Source organism: Neodiprion pinetum, chromosome 5, assembly GCF_021155775.2.
Source record: "Neodiprion pinetum isolate iyNeoPine1 chromosome 5, iyNeoPine1.2, whole genome shotgun sequence".
In the NCBI taxonomy this organism is placed as follows: domain Eukaryota; kingdom Metazoa; phylum Arthropoda; class Insecta; order Hymenoptera; family Diprionidae; genus Neodiprion; species Neodiprion pinetum.
The window spans coordinates 33,767,918-33,790,404 of NC_060236.1; the positions used below are offsets into that span (position 1 = coordinate 33,767,918).

Genomic DNA, 22,487 nt, shown 5'->3' on the forward strand with positions numbered 1-22,487 from the left:
CTCAGCCCCCTGACACACGCTGCTAAAAGTGGTTCGCAAAATGTCCCTCGATTCTGCCGCCAATTTCCACCACTAGTGGCGCTACTAGTTACCTGACGAGCTTGCGCGCGGTCAGCGAGGGCAGCGAGCGTGTCAGAAGTCTACTAGCGCCACGTAGAGGAACTAAAAAACGGGGACAAGACGCGTACAATTTTCTAGTATACGAGCAGTGGTGAGTGTCAGGGGGTTGGTTTCACTCAGTACTGCGAGATAGGGTACCTGATCACTATCCAGTTTGTATAGAGCACGGTCTTACATACAGGTCTTGCAACGAACCGAAATTTGAGTGGTGGGGGTAGCCGCGTTATTGGCCAAATTTTTTTTGCCACTACTGGCCACTACGCGACACTGTCAGTTATTCATAGACATATGAGTGACATAACAACGTAAGGTTATCTGTGTATGAGTATCAAAAAGATTGGTAGGGTTCCACCAAATAATAATAATAAGCTTATGAATAACTCGTAGCGCTGCTCTTGTGGCCATAAGTTGTACTTTTGTTTGGGTCGTGAACTGACGACCCCCCACCACGCTCGTTGCAAGACCTGTATGTAAGACCGTGGTATAGAGATCAGTGGGAGAATGCCATGAGAATGCACAGCACGGATATGATGCACGGCGGTTAAATATAACGCCTTCAGTGGGTTCGGCGGCGAGTGGCGGTTCGATTTCGACAAGCTTGAAAAGTGGGAAACACGGTGATTAAGTGCTGCGTCAAGTTAAATAAACGTATGATTGTTCAGCTTGGTGTTACGCGTTCGAAAATGTAGTTTGTTATAATAGCCTACGATTAATAAAACTCTAGACATTGGTACCGCAGTTTAATCGGTTATGAACGGGCAACTTCAATCCTCGCGCGAGAGGTTAGGTAAGAAAAAAATTAAATAAAATGAAATATCCTTCATCCCTAATTAACACGTTATTGCAAATAAAATCACACCCATATTTATCCATATATTAGTACATACGTACACGGTATGCCTGGCTAGGTATATTTCGTCAAATGGTTCCGGTCTAAATAGCTTCGCCAATCTACGCGAGACGTAGAAATAGCTCAGTTTTGTTCTCATTGCACGCTTCATTGAATCTGGCGAAAAAACACAATAGTATCTTAAAACAAAAACGAAAAATCGACGAACCAATCATAATGATGATATTTTTAAATTCGCATGTCGAAACACAAGTTGCCATATTAACGCTATTGTTATCTCATCGTAATCTATAAGACATGTGTCAGTTCATGTTTACTACAGCTGTCATTTTTTTTGTACAAATGAAAATGATATAAGGATCAATTCGTTGATACAAATGAGTTGATTTCTTATCGGTACATAATGGACACTTTGTTCTTAGTTTAAAACAAAAAAATGTTATTGCCACTTATCAAAAATTATTGGTGCTTTACGTAATGATAACTGTTCATAAAAGATTAAAAATTGTTAACACGGTCCTTAAGAAATAATAATTAATCTGCAGGTGCATTCAGTGGGGGAGCAGGATGGTTCACTGGGTTTGTTACTCCCGGTCATACCGTATCATCGCAAAAAATATCACAAATATCGGTCGACGACTCGAGCAATGGTGCCGAGGTTGATGGCAAAATGAAGAAGAAGCTAATGTCGATGTGGAATAATGTGAAATACGGTAATTGCAGACACTTTTCTTATAATCTGAGTGTGAAAAGTTATTGCAAACAATATGGAAAATGAAACTTTAAATTAATCACTGTATTTGAAATACTGCAAGGGTGGAGCATCAAGATAAAAACTAACTTCTCGAAAGAGTCTCCTGTCTTTCTTCTTGGATCCTGTTACCACAAAAGACAAAATGAAGATTCTCCTGAACGGGCAGTTGAAGCTGTAGGGTTGGATATGGGAACCGGTAGCAATGTGTCACTGGCAAAAGATGCCTGTACTTTAGAACAAGGAATGGATGGTTTTCGAAAGGACTTCACGTCCCGTTTGTGGCTGACTTATCGACGGGAATTTCCCATCTTGAATGGTTCTAACTTTACAACAGATTGTGGCTGGGGATGTATGCTTAGAAGTGGACAAATGATGTTAGCCCAAGCGCTAGTCTGTCACTTTCTTGGCAGAGGCAAGTACTTCTGAAAGAAAACAAAAATCTTACTGTGTAATCTTTTGATAACTGCCAGAGTTTAAAGGACATTTAGACAAAAAAATGTCAACGATTGTTTTTCTAGAGAATCAAGAAGTAAGTTATCTCAGATTTCCAACGTAAAAATTCATCACAACTCTTAAACATGGGAAATGTTTTGTTCTTTGCAGATTTAATAAATATTTTAAAAATATAATAACATTGCAAGTCGCTGGAGTCTTTCGAACACCAAACATATTCTAATATATGACCAAATATAATAGTTTTGGAAGAATAGTAACAATTACAGAACTCTTGACCCAAAACTACTGATTATTGCTCACAGCATAGCTTTCTGCAGTAGTACAAGCAATATCAAGCAACAGCTAGACTTCAAACTGCAATACAGATGTAAAATATTTTCTATTAATAGACAAGGTTACTGTGCATAGAATGGAGGTGGCGACCTGATGGGTCCATTGATTCAGTCCAGCAATTCCATGAAGATTCGCAGCACAGAATGATCATCAAATGGTTTGGGGATCAGCCAGCCCCACTGTCCCCACTCTCCATACACGCTTTGGTCTCTTTAGGTACAGCTGCTGGAAAAAAGGCTGGAGATTGGTACGGTCCATCGTCAGTAGCTCATCTTCTCAAACAGGCTGTCGAACGTGCTGCGATTTGCCATGTTGAATTTGATCAGCTTGCAGTATATGTTGCACAGGATTGTGCCGGTAGGTAGCGTTAGTGGATGTCCAATAGTTTTCGAATCATTCAAGATTCTGGAAATACTGTGAAGTCTGTGACTCGACTAGCTTTTAATTTATTCTCCTTGTAGTATACATGGATGATGTAGCAAAGGTGTGCCAGAAACCCGATGGGAGTTGGAGGTCTCTAGTACTGTTGGTTCCTCTAAGACTAGGCATGGATAAGTTGAATCCCGGATACGCACCATGTCTTACAGCTCTTCTCAGTTTGGAAGACTGCATAGGGGTGATTGGGGGACGTCCGCGTCACTCTCTTTACTTCATTGGTTACCAGGAAGACAAGCTGATCCATCTAGATCCACATTACTGTCAAGAAACGGTTGATGTGTGGAGGCGAAATTTCTCATTGGAAAGTTTTCACTGCACTTCGCCACGAAAGATGCTTCTGTCAAAAATGGACCCCAGCTGTTGTGTGGGATTTTATTTTCGCGACAAAGCTGCATTCGATAGTTTTGTGACAGTAGTAACGCCCGTAAGTAGACTTGACCCTGATCACAAGGCATGTGATAAACCAGATAAAAATATTGGTCCTGATTTTTGTGATTCTAGTTTTTGATACCACCCAACCAGAAAGTTGAGTATCCAATGTTCCTCTTCAGCGAAGGCAGTGGCGCTGACGTTCAACGCAGTATGGAGAATAGAAAAAGTGTTTTGTCATCGTCCGAGGAGTCCACTAAGATCGAGGATGATGACAGTCATTACGAGTGTGAAGAATTCGAGTTGTGCGAATGGTAGAGTAAATTAAGTACACTTAGAGAAAATTGTGAAAACAACCATAAACATATATCATACATATCTATATAACATATATATAGATATGTATGTAAAGGATATATATTTACTTAAAAAAAAGTACTTAAAAAAATGTTAGGTAAGCACCTGATGATAATGCCGCGATATTCCTATGACTCAAGACTTACTATTACTTATTAATTCACACTCACTTAATTATGCACTAGCACATTCAACTGACAATTTGAACGCGTTTTATGAATTAACATCTTTTTCTTCTCTTTAGTTAGTCAAACACGTAACAATTCACCAGGTTTTAGTAACCTATAATATTATGATTTTATGTGATAAAAAAAAAAATCGAAAACAGTATACACGTATTTTACTATGGCGTAAATAAATTATGTTTACGTGTATATATATATATATATATACACACACACATACATATATAGGTTGACGGATCTCTTTCTTTTCATACGAATGATTTACGCGTTCAGCACCGTTGGCAGTTTGTGCTAGGCACAGTAATATGTGTATCGTAAAATGTAAGAGGATTTAAATTATTTATTTATTTATTTACACCTGTAGCTTAGGCATGTTTAAGCAAAATCTTTATTATTCCAATAGCGTGGGTTATACATACCCAACGTGTTCATTATTTTTCTTGAATCTCTTCCCCCTGCCTTCATTGTCAGTGAATCAAATAATAAGTACCCACTGCCATAAGGTATACAAAGCACGAATATCTTGTCTTGTTCGGAATAAAACTGCTATCCCATGCGTACAACAAGCACGGAAAAGCGAAACAAGAATATAATTATCAGGTTGATGCAGTAGGACGACTGTGTCATGATTGGATCACGACAAACCTACCTTCCGCCTTTTAACCATTTGTATACAAATGGGACTGCAGAGCATTGTACCCGAACAGTTAGTATTGCAAGTCCGGGTTCTTGTTTATTAGACCAGTCTGCGCTGATCCCGAATTAGACTCTACACCTGAACCTAGTCCCATAATCCCTGTTAGACTCTTGTATACCCAGTTATACTTTAGAAACCAAAAAATTTCGGGTAATCCGTTGACATTTCAATCATTTGCCCGTGCCTAGTAGATATTCACATAGATACTCGACATTTCGCTATCCGAACTTTATACCTACATGAATTCATTTTCTAGTTAAATTGCTATATAAATAGTACCAATTAGCTAAGTAATACCGTTGCACGAACGAACTATTTAAAATGGACTCGGAACCTATTAATTCCAGGCAAATGTTATGCCTTTGAGGAAATAAATACCATATGTACAAGTTACGCAAAAGTTCGTCTCATTTTCCAACCCCTTACCCTACGCTTACCCCGATAACAAACCCTGACGTACTGATGATCTATAATAGATAAACCCTGACGTAACCTCAAATCCGACTATCCCCTAAGCGAGGCTATTGAAGAATGAGCACGGCGCACCAATCAGATCGCAGGAACCGTTCTCTATCCCCTCCACTTAGCCTTGGGCCTAGCCCACGCTGCTCTGATTGCTTGCGAGCACCGTCGCTCAACCACGTGCGTGTCCGAACCACGTGAGTTCAAGCTTCGCGCACATAGTTACGCACAGCGCGTGTATACCTCATCGGTTGCGGGGGAGATACGAGCGCGCAGTTTGCTGACTGCCACTACCATGGGTCAAGGGTCGCTTGAACGTGTTACATATCCTAATGATAACGTACTAGCAATCATTCGTAGAACCTTGTAGTAAGACTGCTGCGCTTCGTCAGTAAGCGCATTGAGACTGGTCGGCGCATCAGAGCAACTGTTGCAATTTCGGTGACGATTCAAGGCTAACCATCGAGCGGCAGAGAAGGATGACGTCAGCCACGACAGCTCGAAGGGCTATTGGTGCAGCCTTCAGGGCCGTCATTCTTGGGGCCCCGGCCTCCGGAAAGGGCACGGTATCATCTCGCATCGTGAAAAGTTTCGACGTCACCCACGTTTCGAGCGGGGATATTTTGCGGCGACACATTATGCAGAAGACGGGTATTGAATATATGGAAACAAACAATAATATCAATCAATGAATAAAAATTCACCCACAGTAAAACGCGACAAGAAAAAGGAAGAGAACGATTTTTCCTGTAGAACAGTCTATTCAACGTTGTTTTCCATCGTTAATTGCTCTTTGAACCATTACGCATCCAAACATACATACATATCCCATACATATACTATTTGTTTTACTTACATAAGCGCATTCATTATTTAGAATTATCGAACTTTTACGATAAGCGCTGATAAATAAGAGTAACGAACATATCAAAACATTATTGTTGAAGATGTCGATAACTGTCACAAGTTTCGTCACAGATTGCATCACTCAGCGTTCGTGAAAATATATATACCTATGAATGCCCCTACCTTACAATACTATTTTTCTGTTTCCTTATATTACGTAACAATAATCAGACTTACCATTGTACACTAATACCAGTTACCAAAATATTCTTGTCGTAACTGTGGTGAAACTATATATAATTATGAGTATACCTAATTGTAAATAAGAACCCATAAAAAGGAAACGAATTGGTATTGTATTTGCGGCGATGATTAACACTAGATCACTTTCGCGCGGATTCGTCATTCATCCCAAAATACGTATTTGGTGATACACCATGACTATTATGATCTTTTCTAGAATTGGGTTTGGAAGTAAGTAAATACTTAAGCAAAGGTGATCTCGTACCGGATGAAACCATGATTGTCCTGATCGGTAAAGAAGTCGAAAGTCTGGATAAAAAAAATTGGTTACTGGACGGTGAGTATATCAACCAAAAGGCTGCAAAAACATGACCAATGCGACAAATTTTGTCTTCTGAAAGACATCTTCGAAGGCCATGAGACGCATTTTCAAAAATTTAAAGCCATTTGGACGTCTTTTCGCCGTTTTTTGGCTCCGATTTTCGCTGGGAAGTAGCGCGTCAGTGCGCGGGGCCAAGTTGTAGACTATCGTCGCGACGTTGAGCTTTACCCTTCGCAATAACGCCAATGATATATTATTATCTAAGTCAAGACTTGGCACAGGTTTCCCACGAACGGTGGCCCAAGCAGAACGATTACAACAACTATATCCTGTGAATATAGTCATCAATCTCGTCGTACCTCATGATGTTATATTAAAGAGGGTGGAGGGTCGGTGGGTTCACTTACCTAGCGGAAGAGTTTATAATATCGGTTTCAACGAACCAAAAGTGTCGGTGAGTATTATCAAATAACGATGATTGCCGATCGAACACTTCAATTGTTACCGTATTCTGTTTCAATTTCCCGCCATTTTTTTTCTTTCTGCCCTACAGGGAAAAGATGACGTAACTGGAGAACCGTTGGTACAGAGACCGGACGACAAGCGGGAAGTTGTAGAACGACGGTTAAACGATTACGCTAAAAATACTGAACCAGTTATTGAGTATTATAGGAAAACGGGGATCCTTAGTGATTTTCATGGAAGTACTACAGACGAAATGTGGCCGAGCATAAAGGACTACGTAGCAAAATTTACATCTTGATGACTTTTTTTTTTTTATCTGCCAGAGGTGTTTTATGTTAATTTATTAATCGTACGAGGTATTAGATAGGCGAATTCAATTTATCAAATTCATATTTGCCATAGCTTTTATGTTTATGGTGTCAATTTTTTTGTAGTAATTATCATCTGTTTGCACTCAACATATCAAAATTTAGGGAAACTAATTGAGTATAAAAGTATAAAACCTATCCACAAAAATATGACAAATAATACTTCAGACTTCAATGCTACACGTCTCAACTAGCCTGTAATACTATGTAAAAATTTTCACTGTCTCTCATGTTATTATGTACATTGTATAGATTATGAAAATTACGCAATTGAAAGTGCTGGACAATATTTTGAAATGTGTAATTTGGGTTTCCAAATACAACCGAACGGTAACATAAAACTATTTGGAAAAGAACCCACAAACTAATTTGATAAACTCGTTAGCAAACACCTGAATTAGATTTTTCTCTTTCTTTATATCCAATAAAAAATAATAATACACGTTGAGTTCAGAAAAGAACAGTATGGGAAGTTATGTTAAGATCAGAATATAATTATTAGCATCAGACTTCGATTGGGTTAACAACTATTGCATTTCTCTTGGCTTGTTTCGAGTCATCTTCTTCCGGTTGTTGCAGTTCATCCTGACCACGAATTCTGATGTTGTGTTTTTCTTTATACTCGTTTATTTCATGCCCCTTCTTTGCGAGCTGCTCGTTCAGTGCATCTATCACCTTGGCTAACTGAAAAATACAAGGAATTTCAGTAAAGCTATTATTTTTCCTTTATCCAATGTCTTTTATCGCTACGCGGTGGCGACCTAACCTGCTCTTTGTTGGATATTAACGTTGGCGTGATTTCCAGGACTGTACGTTCACACAAAATGCCGCCGATCATTCTGTAACATTTTCGGGAGGGATCGACATTTTTCAAAGTGTCGATAACGATCCTGAAATAATGCTCTGTCGAATTAATATTCAGGGAATAAATCTGCGTTTATTAGGTTATGTCAAAAATAGTTGACTCGTACTTGTGCTCGTTCATCTCAATTTCCATTTCTGACAGCTTATTCGCCATCACCCTCTGCTCGTTACGCAGAGTTTGAAAACCGGCGAATATTTCTTCGTTGGATTTTCCACCTCTGATCGAGGATTTTCCAGCTTTCTTGTCACTCGCCATATTTGGAGATACGTTCACGCGATTTTTCAGCGTTACTCAGCTCTCTGAACACTTCAAATAATAATGGAGGATCACGGTGCGGACGACCCCTCTCGGTTGAAGCAACGACTTTTTCACGACACATCGATATCTAAGATTTCTCGCTTACCATTTGAACTTGACTTCAACTGATACTGTCCGATTGTCTGGCGCATGCGTGATTCTTTGATGACAATTGGAACTATGGTGCGAGTTATGTAAGGAGTGCTATAAACAGAGATGCGCAGTAACAAAATCACGTAATAAGCTCCCACGTGACGTCACACAATTGTAGTTAAATGTAAATGACGTTAGTGGGGGCCGTAGCAGCGTTAGATGCACAAGAGTACACCCTGTATACTTACACCATGAATACGTTTACACTACACTCCAATTTTTTGTAGAGCAAGCGCATTGAGGCCAAGTTTAGTACCTTTGCCACTGCCTAGACAGCGTGGGCCAACTTATCAAATAGGATCGTTATTTCGGGCTTAGACCCATAGGGAACTTCGGTTCGATTGTAATTTCACTTTTCACATTTCCAAGCATTCTAATTAGTTTCAAAAGTTTAGTCAACCAATCAGAATACTTGGATGGCGGGAAATGTGAAAAGTGAAACTACTGATATGATCCCAGATACGTGAACGCGCATGGTCACACATATATGGGCTTACCATCTCTACTACCCAATTGTTATCCATGTTATGAATAAAGAAAACTCCAGCAAATCATTTTATGAAAAATTTATTAGCTCAAAAATGTGAGCTAATAATAAATGAGAAAAAATCCGTATTATTAATTTCCATACCCTATATTATGCCACATATGATTATTATAGATACTGAACATTGTAATTTAGTTCATGAAAAAATTCAATTGTTCCATAATCATTACACACATACCTTTTTTCTTATTCCAAAGTCATTTTGAAATGTCCACCAAAAAGTTGTAGCACAAACTGTTTCAGCAAGATATACAATCAATGCGGTTTCTTTCACAACCCATTGAATGCTCTTCACAGTTTCTAACTCTAATTGTTTCTGGTGTTTTAAATTCGGTTTTGTACTGTTTCAGAGTAGGATGATCAGAAATTTTTCGTACCAAAAATCTTGTAAATTATCGTATGTATATTGCGTGTGGCTCGATCGTCACTGCTTTTATTAGGGTTCAATTTAGCCGTTTTATTGTAGGCATTTGTACTATTTTCAGTAAGCTTTCAAATAAATATTAATCACACTTTTAGTAGTGTACCCATAAGTATACGATGTATGTACCTGTTGACTCATTTAAATACATGTGTCACATACACCAAACCATAAACATTTGTTATTGTCTCTGGTTCCCTCTGCAAAGTCTACGACCTTTTGTCCAGACTTGATGGAAGGCAAACACTTTGAAATCCATTGTCTGTATTGAAGTGACCAGCATCAGTTATATTTCAAATTTAGTACTACTGAACCCTCACCATCATCAGCACCTAATATTGTATTCTTGAATAGTGAACCTATCCTGTAATAGTGTACTCATAATTTTGCTCAGTATATTCTGTTCAACCGAACAATTCCATGAAATTATAAGAGTATTGCCAAAAATCAATTTTATCGATCAACTCGTTATTGCAGTGATCAATCATTGATTTTAACAGTACTCATTTAGCTGTTTCTTTGTGAAACAAGATTTCAAGACTATGGAAGTTATGGCTTCGTCAAGCGATACCCACTTTTCTCTATTTGCAAGCACTTACGACTCTATCGAGTCACCGCAGTATATCTCCTTTGCTGATAACATCCCAGAGGCAAAGGATTCATTTTTTGGTAACCATGGTTGTGCCTAGTTTGAGCTACAACGATATTTTTCAGTACAGCTGTTACATAAACAAATAATAATATAATCAATGTTTTATTTTCCCATGTAAACTATAAATTCTGCTATTATGTGACGTTAAATCTTATACTTTTTATCTTATATTTACTAAAACGTAGATCGCAGAAATCAAGATCTTTCATCGAAGCAACTGACTAATAAACATTATCAGACACTGCCCAATGACGTTTCGGACGATTTTATAAGGTGAGATGAAAAGTTTGATAAAACATGAATTCGAAAATGTATCATAGCTATATGCTCATTTTTTTTAGACCGTTAGAAAAGATAGGGCTGAAGAATCCCACCAAAGAACAGGAAAAAATTATCACAAGCACCCCATTTCGCGTTCAAGGTCTCGAGCCTTTCCCATGGAGGGTGAATAGCAAGCCTCAGGCTGCACCAAATGTAAGTTAAGATTATATACTTAATCCAAAAATGGTAAAGTTCGTTGTTTCTTCTATTGCACAGCTCGATAAACAGAAAACTGGTATAAAGATGCAACCCTTTAGTTTTGATGAGCGCAACAAGCAGCTTCAGCAGCGAAAAATTGAGCGTGTTAAGACGGTATGTATTCTAGATGTTGAATTTAAGGAGCGACTCTTGATGTTGGAAATTAACCGACATGTATGTCTTGGGTAAGTTCTCAGGTGTTACAAGCAGAAAAAGATGCGCGAAAATTTCGAGCTAACCCAGTTCCGAAATTCTTGCAAAAAATATCAATTAACACCAATACAACTGACATGACTATAAATTCCAAATTAAAACATAAATGTGCTACAGAGAACTCGGATTCAGCACCGCCAAAATTCAGAGCAAGATCACCTAAGGTATCAGTCAGGGGAAATCATAGTTATAAATAATAATCACAAAAGGAAAACTGACTGTGGTGTACTGTTTGAATCGCATATGTTAAGGTATTAGATTTTTCTCTTTCTTTATATCCAATAAAAAATAATAATACACGTTGAGTTCAGAAAAGAACAGTATGGGAAGTTATGTTAAGATCAGAATATATTTATAAGCATCAGACTTCGATTGGGTTAACAACTATTGCATTTCTCTTGGCTTGTTTCGAGTCATCTTCCGGTTGTTGCAGTTCATCCTGACCACGAATTCTTATGTTGTGTTTTTCTTTATACTCGTTTATTTCATGCCCCTTCTTTGCGAGCTGCTCGTTCAGTGCATCTATCACCTTGGCTAACTGAAAAATACAAGGAATTTCAGTAAAGCTATTATTTTTCCTTTATCCAATGTCTTTTATCGCTACGCGGTGGCGACCTAACCTGCTCTTTGTTGGATATTAACGTTGGCGTGATTTCCTGGACTGTACGTTCACACAAAATGCCGCCGATCATTCTGTAGCATTTTCGGGAGGGATCGACATTTTTCAGAGTGTCGATAACGATCCTGAAATAATGCTCTGTCGAATTAATATTCAGGGAATAAATCTGCGTTTATTAGGTTATGTCAAAAATAGTTGACTCGTACTTATGCTCGTTCATCTCCATTTCCATTTCTGACAGCTTATTCGCCATCACCCTCTGCTCGTTACGCAGAGTTTGAAAACCGGCGAATATTTCTTCGTTGGATTTTCCACCTCTGATCGAGGATTTTCCAGCTTTCTTGTCACTCGCCATATTTGAAGATTCGTTCACGCGATTTTTCAGCGTTACTCAGCTCTCTGAACACTTCAAATAATAATGGAGGATCACGGTGCGGACGACCCCTCTCGGTTGAAGCAACGACTTTTTCACGACACATCGATATCTAAGATTTCTCGCTTACCATTTGAACTTGACTTCAACTGATACTGTCCGATTGTCTGGCGCATGCGTGATTCTTTGATGACAATTGGAACTATGGTGCGAGTTATGTAAGGAGTGCTATAAACAGAGATGCGCAGTAACAAAATCACGTAATAAGCTCCCACGTGACGTCACACAATTGTGGTTAAATGTAAATGACGTTAGTGGGGGCCGTAGCAGCGTTAGATGCACAAGAGTACACCCTGTATACTTACACCATGAATACGTTTACACTACACTCCAAATTTTTTTGTAAGAGCAAGCGCATTGAGGCCAAGTTTAGTACCTTTGCCACTGCCTAGACAGCGTGGGCCAACTTATCAAATAGGATCGTTATTTCGGGCTTAGACCCATAGGGAACTTCGGTTCGATTGTAATTTCACTTTTCACATTTCCAAGCATTCTAATTAGTTTCAAAAGTTTAGTCAACCAATCAGAATACTTGGATGGCGGGAAATGTGAAAAGTGAAACTACTGATATGATCCCAGATACGTGAACGCGCATGGTCACACATATATGGGCTTACCATCTCTACTACCCAATTGTTATCCATGTTATGAATAAAGAAAACTCCAGCAAATCATTTTATGAAAAATTTATTAGCTCAAAAATGTGAGCTAATAATAAATGAGAAAAAATCCGTATTATTAATTTCCATACCCTATATTATGCCACATATGATTATTATAGATACTGAACATTGTAATTTAGTTCATGAAAAAATTCAATTGTCCCATAATCATTACACTCATACCTTTTTTCTTATTTCGAAGTCATTTTGAAATGTCCACCAAAAAGTTGTAGCACAAACTGTTTCAGCAAGACATACAATCAATGCGATTTCTTTCACAACCCATTGAATGCTCTTCACAGTTTCTAACTCTAATTGTTTCTGGTGTTTTAAATTCGGTTTTGTACTGTTTCAGAGTAGGATGATCAGAAATTTTTCGTACCAAAAATTTTGTAAATTATCGTATGTATTTAGCCGTTTTATTGTAGGCATTTGTACTATTTTCAGTAAGCTTTCAAATAAATATTAATCACACTTTTAGTAGTGTACCCATAAGTATACGATGTATGTACCTGTTGCCTCATTTAAATACATGTGTCACACACACCAAACCATAAACATTTGTTATTGTCTCTGGTTCCCTCTGCAAAGTCTACGACCTTTTGTCCAGACTTGATGGAAGGCAAACACTTTGAAATCCATTGTCTGTATTGAAGTGACCAGCATCAGTTATATTTCAAATTTAGTACTACTGAAACCTCACCATCATCAGCACCTAATATTGTATTCTTGAATAGTGAACCTATCCTGTAATAGTGTACTCATAATTTTGCTCAGTATATTCTGTTCAACCGAACAATTCCATGAAATTATAAGAGTATTGCCAAAAATCAATTTTATCGATCAACTCGTTATTGCAGTGATCAATCATTAATTTTAACAGTACTCATTTAGCTGTTTCTTTGTGAATTAAAATTTCAAGACTATGGAAGTTATGGCTTCGTCCAGCGATACCCACTTTTCTCTATTTGCAAGCACTTACGACTCTATCGAGTCACCGCAGTATATCTCCTTTGCTGATAACATCCCAGAGGCAAAGGATTCATTTTTTGGTAACCATGGTTGTGCCTAGTTTGAGCTACAACGATATTTTTCAGTACAGCTGTTACATAAACAAATAATAATATAATCAATGTTTTATTTTCCCATGTAAACTATAAATTCTGCTATTATGTGACGTTAAATCTTATACTTTTTATCTTATATTTACTAAAACGTAGATCGCAGAAATCAAGATCTTTCATCGAAGCAACTGACTAATAAACATTATCAGACACTGCCCAATGACGTTTCGGACGATTTTATAAGGTGAGATGAAAAGTTTGATAAAACATGAATTCGAAAATGTATCATAGCTATATGCTCATTTTTTTTAGACCGTTAGAAAAGATAGGGCTGAAGAATCCCACCAAAGAACAGGAAAAAATTATCACAAGCACCCCATTTCGCGTTCAAGGTCTCGAGCCTTTCCCATGGAGGGTGAATAGCAAGCCTCAGGCTGCACCAAATGTAAGTTAAGATTATATACTTAATCCAAAAATGGTAAAGTTCGTTGTTTCTTCTATTGCACAGCTCGATAAACAGAAAACTGGTATAAAGATGCAACCCTTTAGTTTTGATGAGCGCAACAAGCAGCTTCAGCAGCGAAAAATTGAGCGTGTTAAGACGGTATGTATTCTAGATGTTGAATTTAAGGAGCGACTCTTGATGTTGGAAATTAACCGACATGTATGTCTTGGGTAAGTTCTCAGGTGTTACAAGCAGAAAAAGATGCGCGAAAATTTCGAGCTAACCCAGTTCCGAAATTCTTGCAAAAAATATCAATTAACACCAATACAACTGACATGACTATAAATTCCAAATTAAAACATAAATGTGCTACAGAGAACTCGGATTCAGCACCGCCAAAATTCAGAGCAAGATCACCTAAGGTATCAGTCAGGGGAAATCATAGTTATAAATAATAATCACAAAAGGAAAACTGACTGTGGTGTACTGTTTGAATCGTATATGTTAAGGTCCTGCGGCGACCTCCCTTCAAACCGATAGTGCCAAAGCAACCTCTAATGCTGCCATCATCGCCCATTCTCAATTCTGAACAAAGAGCAAAAGAAAGAAAGATTTTTGACAATTATTTGAAGAATAAGGAGCAGCTAGAAGCAGAGCTGAGACAATTGGTAAGTCAAAAAATCATTCGACTGTTGCATGGTAAGATTTTTCTATAAAGTAGTAAAAACACTGCTAATCAGAATTTCAAAGAGATGTGTTCATTACTTTGCATTTTGTGATTTGAAGAAGGAAGTTGCGCTGAAAAAGCGGGAGGAAGAAGAGATCCTAAAAATGAGGAAGAAAATGGTGCCAAAAGCTCAGCCGATTCGATATTTTAAAAGTGTACAAGTAGCCCAGGTAGCTAAGCGTCCTCTGACTGAGCCAATCACTCCGGCCGTAATTAAACGACAGCGACGCTAACTGTTCTACAATTTTTTTTCTTTGCATTATTAATTATTTGTAATTAACATAATAATAAAGACTACTGTACCTAATATCCTAGTCTAATCATAATATATAATAATAATAAATATTACGTAAATCTTGGATCAATTCTTCATAGCAGTAAGATTAACGTTTAGTTGTACAAGTCACCGACCTTCTTCCTAGCATTCTTCTTTGGTGACTCGTTAACCACAGATACCTCCAAGAATATCAGCGATAACTTGGTAAATTGTCGTCATTTTTTAATAATTATGCACAACGAAATAAAACATTTGAGGGTAACCAGTTTTATTGTCGTTCAACCTGTCTTCAATAAGATTCTTCAATATATTGACCGGTATTTAATTACGAGTATACGGTTTTACGAACGGAATGACAAACACTAAGGTAGTTTACCCGACGTGTAGAAAGCGAAAAAAAAAAGTGGTAATACTGTTAATTTTCCGTGTTGATTTTGCTTTTTTGTGTTCCTACTGGGCCATCGAGATCTAGGTAGTAAATATATAATCAAACAGTTTCACAGTAAATAATTCCTCCACTGATCTATGCCTGGATTGCCGATTTTTGTTACTACTTAAATCTACAAAACTGATAAGCATATACTTATCTAGCAATAAAAGTATGTATGTATAAGTGAATAGTATATACTAGCTGTATAAAAATAATTATGAAATAAATTAAACTCGATGGTTTTTGAGCTTCTCAGAGAGACAATACCTATAATATCCAAGCAATGAAATATAACTGCCAAATATTCTGTACGATGATATTACTACTAATAATACTTTGCGGACCATTCGAGTAAAAATTAAGAAACAAAACGATCACCGGCGTAGAAAATGAGGTGCCAATGGATCATGTCTAAACTAAAAAGTTTGATATGTATGAGATGCATACAATAGTTTAAATTAACACAGCTTTATCGTTATGATATTTACTTGATACACGTTTGTAGGGCTTCTCAAAGCACTGCTATATCACAAATGAAATTTCTCACGAGGTATAAGTTTATTCAGAGAAGGCATAACGCTCTCTTGAAATATCTAAAAAGAGGTAAAATTAAACTAGGATCTGTAAGACGTCACTGTATCAAAGGCAATCGTTATCATCATCACATGCAAATTGTGTTACTTGAATACTGATATAGAATACATTCACCAGTCCTTTGAAAATACATTGTATTATTAAGGTATGAATACCCGTTTCAATATCATATGGCTTGTTACACCGTTTAAATTAGGAACATAAGTGGACTACTTCACAGTGTCGTTTTAAAAGTATTGGCGATTTTCGCAATGACTCGTCACCATAATCTACGAAGTATACGTAACGTCGCAGTAAAATAATATCAATATAGTATACATATATACATACGATCATATAACAACATGTAGTAATAACTCAAGTTATATCATATCTCTGTGCATATGCATGTATATACATAATATACACATATATACACATATATATACACATATATACACACTTGGAAAATTTAACGTTAAGCTGCACCTACATCTCACTTCATAAAAATTTGTTTCAGGCCAAGAATATGTAATTCTTATTATAATTTAAGTCATTCAGATGTTTTCTCTAGAATCCAGTAGTTTTCAGTTGGATTTAAGTTGTCTACAACTTGAGTTTGTATTTTTCACAATGATTCAACTTTCAACCTATTAATAAAATCCCACCTGAATCTACAGTCAGTGTAACAACAATCTTGTTTATATTAATATCCTCAGCCTTGAGATCACGGCCAACAAAGACTCGATACATTAATTATATTTATCCGTTAGGTACATCGATGTTTTATCCGCAACATCTTTACCATCACATACGTATACACAATTAGCATTACACGATACAATCACCAATTTTTTTATCAGCTGTCCATCAATTCGTTCACGACATTGAATCATCAGTAAGCTTTAATACTTTAGGTAGACTCTTATTTACTTACCATTTGAACAGCAGAAGATTGCAGAATTCAGAAAGACACATATACATCTCTTAGTCGAGTTCGTTGTTCGGTTTTCGCTTGTTATTTCTACCTGTCGAGAGACCCGATTGCGAAGGCTCGAGATACAACAGAGTCGAGGATGGAGAAGGTGGCAACGATGAAGATGGCGGTCCTCTCCCAGCAAGGACTTCCAGCTCGCCACAATGAAACTGGCAAACGGTGCTCGACGTGCTAAGTGTAGATTCCGACAGCATCCCTCGGCCTTTTTTGCGCTCCCTTTCCCGTTCACGCTCTCGCTCCCTGTTTTGTTTCCTGGTCTGTTCCTTGGCTTTACGGTTCCCCATGACGCCAGTCGTAGTCTCTTCTGTCTCCTTACGAAACCTTGAACGGAACCAGGATGCCGAAAATCTGGAAAAACATTTTTATCTCCAGAAGATGAAATTCGATAGTACCTCGCACCTTTTCAGATTTCACCGACGAGATTCACGTACCTCGGATACTGGTACTGGGCAAAGCCTTGCGACGGTCCAATTACAGCCAGAATTGGGCAGAGAAATAGGGTAGCGTAAATCCAGCTCACAGTCATTACGACGACGAGAAAAAATCCGATTTGTATGTAAGCCAAGACTTGCGACGGAAGCATAAGTGCGCCAGCAGCTCCACTAGTCACAGCTGCCATGAGCGTTGGTCCTCCCATTTGCTCGAGTGCTGTTTTGACCCGATCAACTCTATCCTCGGAGGTGGAAGCTCTGTAGCTGACGCTATAGTGCAGACTGAAGTCAACCGCGAGACCTGCGTGGAAAGAATTCAGGGTAAAATGGGGAAAAGGAAACTGGCTCCAAAAACGTAATGAGATGATTAAAGTTTTGTTCACCAATTGCTGTGGACACCGCAACACTTTCGAGAACGTTCAACCTCCACCCAGCCAGAATAAGATATGCGACTGTGACAACTATCGCCGCTCCAATTGCAACAATCGCGTACAAACTGACCAGAATATTGAGCGTGACTAGCGCTAGCACCACCAATGCTAAGATCATCGATACTCCCATAGCCCATAGCGTACCCTCGTAAAGAGTTCGTTGAAGTTCGTAAAATTCTAGTCTACTGATGAACCAACCACCTCGCATTCCAGATGGTGCCTTCAGCAGTTGCTCCTTCATCCAGCTTTCAACCTGTGAATAAATAATGATGCCAGAATATGAGCGGACAATACTTGTCGTCGCATGTTTCAGTATTTTTCTCTTCTTTTTACTTCTAGTTTGATTAAGCTTTACCTGACGGTAAAACTGATCCATTTCTGTGAATGAGAGACTGTACGTGAAATTGCTGTCGTATTCTATGATCAGGGCCTTGATTTTGGGTTGAGGCCGTTGGGTGTTATTCAAAGTGAGGTGTACGTCTTCTTTGAGGAACTTCAGTCCTGCCGAAGTGGAAGATTCTCCTCCCCAAAGGTAAGAGGGTGTGCGATATAAATCAGCGTTTGCTTCAGCTGCGCAATGTTCCAAGACAGATGGCGAGTAGGGAAAAGTACTGTTCTCGCAGCACGGGGCTCGATCTATTTGCAGATCTATGGGATCCACACAACGCCGCTGCATGAAAGCCTTTAGCGATTCGATAAAGCAGTTTGGGAGTAAGGGACCCAAAGTACTTCGATAAAACGGCTGCATTCTGAGACTACGACAGAATTGCAGCAGCCAGAGCTGCGACTTCCTACTCGACACGTCAAACGTCTCATCCCATTCCAATGTTCCTCTTGCTCCTGGATCCAAGTAGTTCCCATTATCCACGGGTTTCACTCCCCACACAAATCTCAATGGCAAAACTTCGCCGCCGTCTCCCTGAGGATTGCAATACTGATAATTAGATAAAACTTGTTGTTAATTTTCAAACAAACTGAAATCATGTCATGATATTTGCTTACCAGTTCTAGCTTTTCAAACCAGAAGCGTTGCGAGAAAACCAAGTCATACTTTTCGAAGAGGTGAGAACTATCGAACAGTTGAAAATCAGGGGAATCTGGCAGCTGTAGGCCTGGATATCGGAAGACAACTAGACTGGCAGCAACAGCTGTGGATCCGCAAATCACTAGCCACAACCATCTGAACTCGATAGCGATTCTGGAAAGTACTTTGCCAAAATCAGTGGCTACTTTGCCAAGGAAAAGCCTGAGGGGGCGGTAGATTTTCCTCACAATGAAATTGGCTGGCGATAATAAGGTGAGGTGACAGTGTTCGGAGACAACAACGCTTGCCGGTAACCAGGTCACCATCAAAAGGAAATTGGCTATCACGGTCATTCCAGAAAATAAACTGAAGCAATTTATAGCCGTAACGTTGCTGACTATAGACGCAAAGAAAGCAACTGCTGTAGTCAGTGAGGTGACCAGCATAGATGGAACGGCATGCTTCATCGTTTCTTGGACCAGACTGACCAGTCCGCCGCCAGTCAATTTCTTCTGCTTCCCGCATTCCCATACTTTGCAATAAATAAAGGCATCGTCGGCCCCAATTCCTGAAAACATTGTGTGTATTTACAATCTGAATGGCTGAAGAATCCCATTTAGGTTACAATATTGCTTGACGTTTGAGATAGAATTCTTACCAACAGCGACAACAATAGCCAGCAAATTCATGAATGGGAAGAAATTTATTCGGAGAACGAGAGTATAAAAGGCGTACGATATGCCCAGACTGAAGAGAACGGCAAGTATGGTTGTTACCGTTAGTATAATTGAGCTGGTATACGCCCATATGCAAACTGTGACGAATGCGAAGCCTGCGAGAAGCAGACAAGAATCTGAAACCAAAAGGCGATCAAAGAGCGTGCTCTTCAGCCCCAGCTGCATTCCCTGTACTTTGAATTTGCCGTAAGTTAATTCATCCTCGTTTAGTCCGCGATAAAAGTCAAGAGTGGCAGAACTGGCAGCCATTGGTAAGAAAAGCATGGCGGAATTTAGAGTTGTGTTCAGTTTGGGTGACGTGGTTCCATTCTGAAAATGAAAGTGAAAGACGCAGTGAAAGATGCCAATAGTAGTGCACTTTCAAGGAAAAGTATACGACGAGACACTTACGTAAGAGGGTATAAACTCGGTATCAAGAAGATAATAGAGTAGATGATACGGAGCATTGTGCAAATAGCAATCGGGGGTCACATGCCTTCGGCAATCAGGGTCGTCAGCGCAGTCTGGAGTAAGCTGAAGGTTGTGATAAAAATGAGCACACCTATTCAGCAAGAGTTTTACTCTGTTCAAATCACTTTCTGTAACACCCAGACAAGAGGTTCTGTTCGACAGTAAAGCCACGTAGTTTGCTGGTGACCAGCTTCGGCAGCATTTTTTTTCTGTATCACCGTGCTGGTTTTGGAGTTGAATTTGACACAAGGCTGGAAATTCGTTGTTGGCGCGAAGCGCAGCGTCAATGTGACACTGAGCCAGTATTCCTTCCAGAGACCATAAGTTCTCGGTACCAGAAACAGATCTGAGGACAATACGAGCATAGGCTGCGGTCGGGGAATTACAAAAGAAACCGTCGCTATCAAAGTGGGCGTGATTCCTTATAGTCTCTGGATTCTCCAAACGGAAACTCTGATTTTCTTTCAACTCCATCAGCTCTGTCCATTTGTCTTTTTTCACACCTTGCTCCTCCGTATCTGTATTTTTTTTATTCTTCCCATATTTTTTACCCTTTCTTTTACCCTTTTTACGATTCTTCTTATCTACAGTTATCTGGGTAGTTGTGTTGTGAGTCATCAAACTAGTTTCATTCTATTAACAAAATAATACTTTGTTACTTCTTCACGTGCATCAATAATAACAATGATAAGATAGTAATAACTTACTAGGCTCATTGATTGCAAAATATGATGATAATATTCCAGAGGGTTTGCAATGAGACTTCCTCGAGGCCTAATTGCTTCTATCAAATTTTGCCATGTTGTTAATCTCGATGCCAAGACTGTTCCTCGAGCTTCGAAACCCTGTGAAGTTTATTATTATGTTAATAAACTAGTATTTACTGAATTTATTGAAATATACCATAATTTCTATGACTTATACTTGACGAAAATTGCACTGCTGACCAGGTAATTTCCCGCGCGATTGATGTTTAAAAAAATGCCGTCTATTTAATCAACTATCAATTCAACCAAAAAAAAAAATGAAAATTGGAAATTCGAATTCGTGACCATTGCGAATGAGCATAAAACTAACGATGAAGCACGAAATCCGGCTAGTTACATTCTATAAAATGAAAAAGGTTTAAAGTAAATTATGAAATCTTGATTACATTCATCAATCTATAATATAAGCAATCTAGTAAATACATTATTCATGGTTCAAGAAAAAGTGCATTGAAATTGTAATCATGGGATTCCCCTGTTGCATATGAAAGCTTGGCCACACATATAAATAGACAATGATTATATAAATAATCGTACGCGATGAGATTGATTATTTATCCGGAAAAGAACTTGTTATACTTACTAATTGCGGGTCGGAAAAGTCCGGGAATTTTTTAGTAGTTAACGGGACTATCAAACAAGTTGAAGAGAAGACGAAAACAGCGGCAAGAATAGCGTAGGGATGATAAGCCACGACACGGGAAAACCACCATATTTCCATGATTGTACGTAAGAATATTTCCTTTTGAGTTACGCCTCAAGTTTAATATTATTGTTATTTAGTTTTCTACGCACTATATAATAAAGGGCTAATGGAAAATTGAGCAAATATCGTGTATATGTAGGTACAATACCGATAGCACGCTGTTGAGATTAAGACAATTGAAATTTGGCATCAGTCTGTAATATACGGTTAAAATTTGATTTCTTAATTTTAAATATAACAATTGTTGCGCTCTAGCAGAAAACAAAGCCAACGCAATCTTAATTACAATTAATATCTGGGTTCAGGACATTAGTTAAAACACCGTTCGCGATGTACACTGAGAATTTCCAATAATCGCGACGACCTTTCCAGAGAGGCAGAGATTTGGTAATTTTTATTATCATTGCCGATGCGGTTAATTTTTTGACCGTCAAGACCCCCGAGTTTACATTTGTATTTGAAATTTGGATTATACACTGTATATAGGCGTGGAATGAGTGTTTTGTTTATACTGAAAGAGACCAATAAATTCGAGGTTAAAGCGTCATTTCTACTATTAAGCTACTGTCGGGATTAACGGACGCATGCGCGTTTTTCTCTCTGTTGTCCCGGCTTTTGAGACGCTGGGAGAATTGGGAAAAATCGACACGCGCACTGATGTCCTACAATGCGCAGAAAACCAGGCTACGAAATTGCAAAAATCCACTTCATAACGGTAATAAAGCACTTGTGGTAACGGTAGACAAATTTAATCATTTTTGCGCAACTCGATTATAACAAAT

General features: G+C 38.5%; 7 protein-coding genes across 10 annotated transcripts; 4 read left to right on the forward strand and 3 right to left on the reverse strand.

Moving 5' to 3' along the window:
* Nucleotides 1–309: 309 nt before the first annotated feature.
* On the forward strand, nucleotides 310–4,065 carry Atg4b (Autophagy-related 4b). The gene is made up of 6 exons (XM_046629332.2): nucleotides 310–907; nucleotides 1,516–1,683; nucleotides 1,786–2,136; nucleotides 2,589–2,870; nucleotides 2,975–3,375; nucleotides 3,453–4,065. The coding sequence occupies exons 1-6, from the start codon at nucleotides 871–873 to the stop codon at nucleotides 3,636–3,638; spliced, it is 1,425 nt and encodes a 474-aa protein (XP_046485288.1). The 5' UTR covers nucleotides 310–870; the 3' UTR covers nucleotides 3,639–4,065.
* A 1,222-nt stretch (nucleotides 4,066–5,287) lies between these two features.
* Ak3 (Adenylate kinase 3) lies at nucleotides 5,288–7,554 on the forward strand. Of its 2 annotated transcripts, XM_046629339.1 has the most exons (4): nucleotides 5,290–5,672; nucleotides 6,328–6,447; nucleotides 6,714–6,886; nucleotides 6,986–7,554. In XM_046629339.1, the coding sequence occupies exons 1-4, from the start codon at nucleotides 5,501–5,503 to the stop codon at nucleotides 7,193–7,195; spliced, it is 675 nt and encodes a 224-aa protein (XP_046485295.1). In that variant the 5' UTR covers nucleotides 5,290–5,500; the 3' UTR covers nucleotides 7,196–7,554. The 2 variants fall into 2 exon arrangements, with proteins under 2 accessions (XP_068992869.1, XP_046485295.1); XM_069136768.1 differs by lacking the exon at nucleotides 6,328–6,447 and having other exon boundaries at nucleotides 5,288–5,672.
* A 108-nt stretch (nucleotides 7,555–7,662) lies between these two features.
* On the reverse strand, nucleotides 7,663–8,506 carry LOC124220451 (prefoldin subunit 2-like). Its single transcript, XM_046629340.2, has 3 exons — nucleotides 8,237–8,506; nucleotides 8,032–8,155; nucleotides 7,663–7,949 (listed from the first exon to the last, which is right to left on the reverse strand). The coding sequence occupies exons 1-3, from the start codon at nucleotides 8,383–8,385 to the stop codon at nucleotides 7,770–7,772; spliced, it is 453 nt and encodes a 150-aa protein (XP_046485296.1). The 5' UTR covers nucleotides 8,386–8,506; the 3' UTR covers nucleotides 7,663–7,769.
* Nucleotides 8,507–9,787: 1,281 nt separating this feature from the next.
* On the forward strand, nucleotides 9,788–11,955 carry LOC138190322 (uncharacterized). 3 transcript variants are annotated; one of them, XM_069136770.1, is made up of 5 exons: nucleotides 9,788–10,217; nucleotides 10,386–10,473; nucleotides 10,542–10,674; nucleotides 10,738–10,833; nucleotides 11,050–11,955. In XM_069136770.1, exons 1-5 carry the CDS (start codon nucleotides 10,091–10,093, stop codon nucleotides 11,188–11,190), a joined length of 585 nt encoding a protein of 194 aa, XP_068992871.1. In that variant the 5' UTR covers nucleotides 9,788–10,090; the 3' UTR covers nucleotides 11,191–11,955. The 3 variants fall into 3 exon arrangements, with proteins under 3 accessions (XP_068992871.1, XP_068992872.1, XP_068992870.1); XM_069136771.1 differs by having other exon boundaries at nucleotides 9,791–10,217; nucleotides 10,738–10,904; XM_069136769.1 differs by having other exon boundaries at nucleotides 9,791–10,217; nucleotides 10,917–11,955.
* On the reverse strand, nucleotides 10,385–11,906 carry LOC124220452 (prefoldin subunit 2-like). Its single transcript, XM_046629341.2, has 3 exons — nucleotides 11,758–11,906; nucleotides 11,553–11,676; nucleotides 10,385–11,470 (listed from the first exon to the last, which is right to left on the reverse strand). Exons 1-3 carry the CDS (start codon nucleotides 11,904–11,906, stop codon nucleotides 11,294–11,296), a joined length of 450 nt encoding a protein of 149 aa, XP_046485297.1. The 3' UTR covers nucleotides 10,385–11,293.
* Nucleotides 11,956–13,269: 1,314 nt separating the features above from the next.
* Nucleotides 13,270–15,624, forward strand: LOC124220448 (targeting protein for Xklp2 homolog). The gene is made up of 7 exons (XM_046629336.2): nucleotides 13,270–13,698; nucleotides 13,867–13,954; nucleotides 14,023–14,155; nucleotides 14,219–14,314; nucleotides 14,398–14,577; nucleotides 14,665–14,823; nucleotides 14,942–15,624. The coding sequence occupies exons 1-7, from the start codon at nucleotides 13,572–13,574 to the stop codon at nucleotides 15,113–15,115; spliced, it is 957 nt and encodes a 318-aa protein (XP_046485292.1). The 5' UTR covers nucleotides 13,270–13,571; the 3' UTR covers nucleotides 15,116–15,624.
* LOC124220446 (protein dispatched) lies at nucleotides 13,866–22,297 on the reverse strand. Its single transcript, XM_046629333.2, has 9 exons — nucleotides 21,583–22,297; nucleotides 20,940–21,077; nucleotides 20,173–20,865; nucleotides 19,704–20,091; nucleotides 19,024–19,613; nucleotides 18,377–18,940; nucleotides 17,974–18,274; nucleotides 17,591–17,891; nucleotides 13,866–17,507 (listed from the first exon to the last, which is right to left on the reverse strand). The coding sequence occupies exons 1-9, from the start codon at nucleotides 21,718–21,720 to the stop codon at nucleotides 17,150–17,152; spliced, it is 3,471 nt and encodes a 1,156-aa protein (XP_046485289.1). The 5' UTR covers nucleotides 21,721–22,297; the 3' UTR covers nucleotides 13,866–17,149.
* Between the last annotated feature and the right edge of the window lie 190 nt (nucleotides 22,298–22,487).

Coding starts and splice junctions, on each gene's coding strand:
- LOC124220446 (XM_046629333.2), bottom strand. CDS start 21,720: ATGGAAATATGGTGGTTTTCCCGTGTCGTGGCTTATCATCCCTACGCT. Junction 19,614..19,703: donor GGCTATTGTTGTCGCTGTTG/GTAAGAATTCTA, acceptor CAATGTTTTCAG/GAATTGGGGCCGACGATGCC. Junction 17,892..17,973: donor TGCGGTGTCCACAGCAATTG/GTGAACAAAACT, acceptor CTTTCCACGCAG/GTCTCGCGGTTGACTTCAGT.
- LOC124220448 (XM_046629336.2), top strand. CDS start 13,572: ATGGAAGTTATGGCTTCGTCCAGCGATACCCACTTTTCTCTATTTGCA. Junction 13,699..13,866: donor GGCAAAGGATTCATTTTTTG/GTAACCATGGTT, acceptor ACTAAAACGTAG/ATCGCAGAAATCAAGATCTT. Junction 14,578..14,664: donor TCAGAGCAAGATCACCTAAG/GTATCAGTCAGG, acceptor GTATATGTTAAG/GTCCTGCGGCGACCTCCCTT.
- Ak3 (XM_046629339.1), top strand. CDS start 5,501: ATGACGTCAGCCACGACAGCTCGAAGGGCTATTGGTGCAGCCTTCAGG. Junction 5,673..6,327: donor ACACATTATGCAGAAGACGG/GTATTGAATATA, acceptor GATCTTTTCTAG/AATTGGGTTTGGAAGTAAGT. Junction 6,887..6,985: donor TCAACGAACCAAAAGTGTCG/GTGAGTATTATC, acceptor TCTGCCCTACAG/GGAAAAGATGACGTAACTGG.
- Atg4b (XM_046629332.2), top strand. CDS start 871: ATGAACGGGCAACTTCAATCCTCGCGCGAGAGGTTAG. Junction 908..1,515: donor ATCCTCGCGCGAGAGGTTAG/GTAAGAAAAAAA, acceptor ATTAATCTGCAG/GTGCATTCAGTGGGGGAGCA. Junction 1,684..1,785: donor GTGGAATAATGTGAAATACG/GTAATTGCAGAC, acceptor AAATACTGCAAG/GGTGGAGCATCAAGATAAAA.
- LOC138190322 (XM_069136769.1), top strand. CDS start 10,091: ATGGAAGTTATGGCTTCGTCAAGCGATACCCACTTTTCTCTATTTGCA. Junction 10,218..10,385: donor GGCAAAGGATTCATTTTTTG/GTAACCATGGTT, acceptor ACTAAAACGTAG/ATCGCAGAAATCAAGATCTT. Junction 10,675..10,737: donor AGCCTCAGGCTGCACCAAAT/GTAAGTTAAGAT, acceptor TCTATTGCACAG/CTCGATAAACAGAAAACTGG.
- LOC124220452 (XM_046629341.2), bottom strand. CDS start 11,906: ATGGCGAGTGACAAGAAAGCTGGAAAATCCTCGATCAGAGGTGGAAAA. Junction 11,677..11,757: donor ATGGAGATGAACGAGCATAA/GTACGAGTCAAC, acceptor GCATTATTTCAG/GATCGTTATCGACACTCTGA. Junction 11,471..11,552: donor TAATATCCAACAAAGAGCAG/GTTAGGTCGCCA, acceptor TGTATTTTTCAG/TTAGCCAAGGTGATAGATGC.
- LOC124220451 (XM_046629340.2), bottom strand. CDS start 8,385: ATGGCGAGTGACAAGAAAGCTGGAAAATCCTCGATCAGAGGTGGAAAA. Junction 8,156..8,236: donor ATTGAGATGAACGAGCACAA/GTACGAGTCAAC, acceptor GCATTATTTCAG/GATCGTTATCGACACTTTGA. Junction 7,950..8,031: donor TAATATCCAACAAAGAGCAG/GTTAGGTCGCCA, acceptor TGTATTTTTCAG/TTAGCCAAGGTGATAGATGC.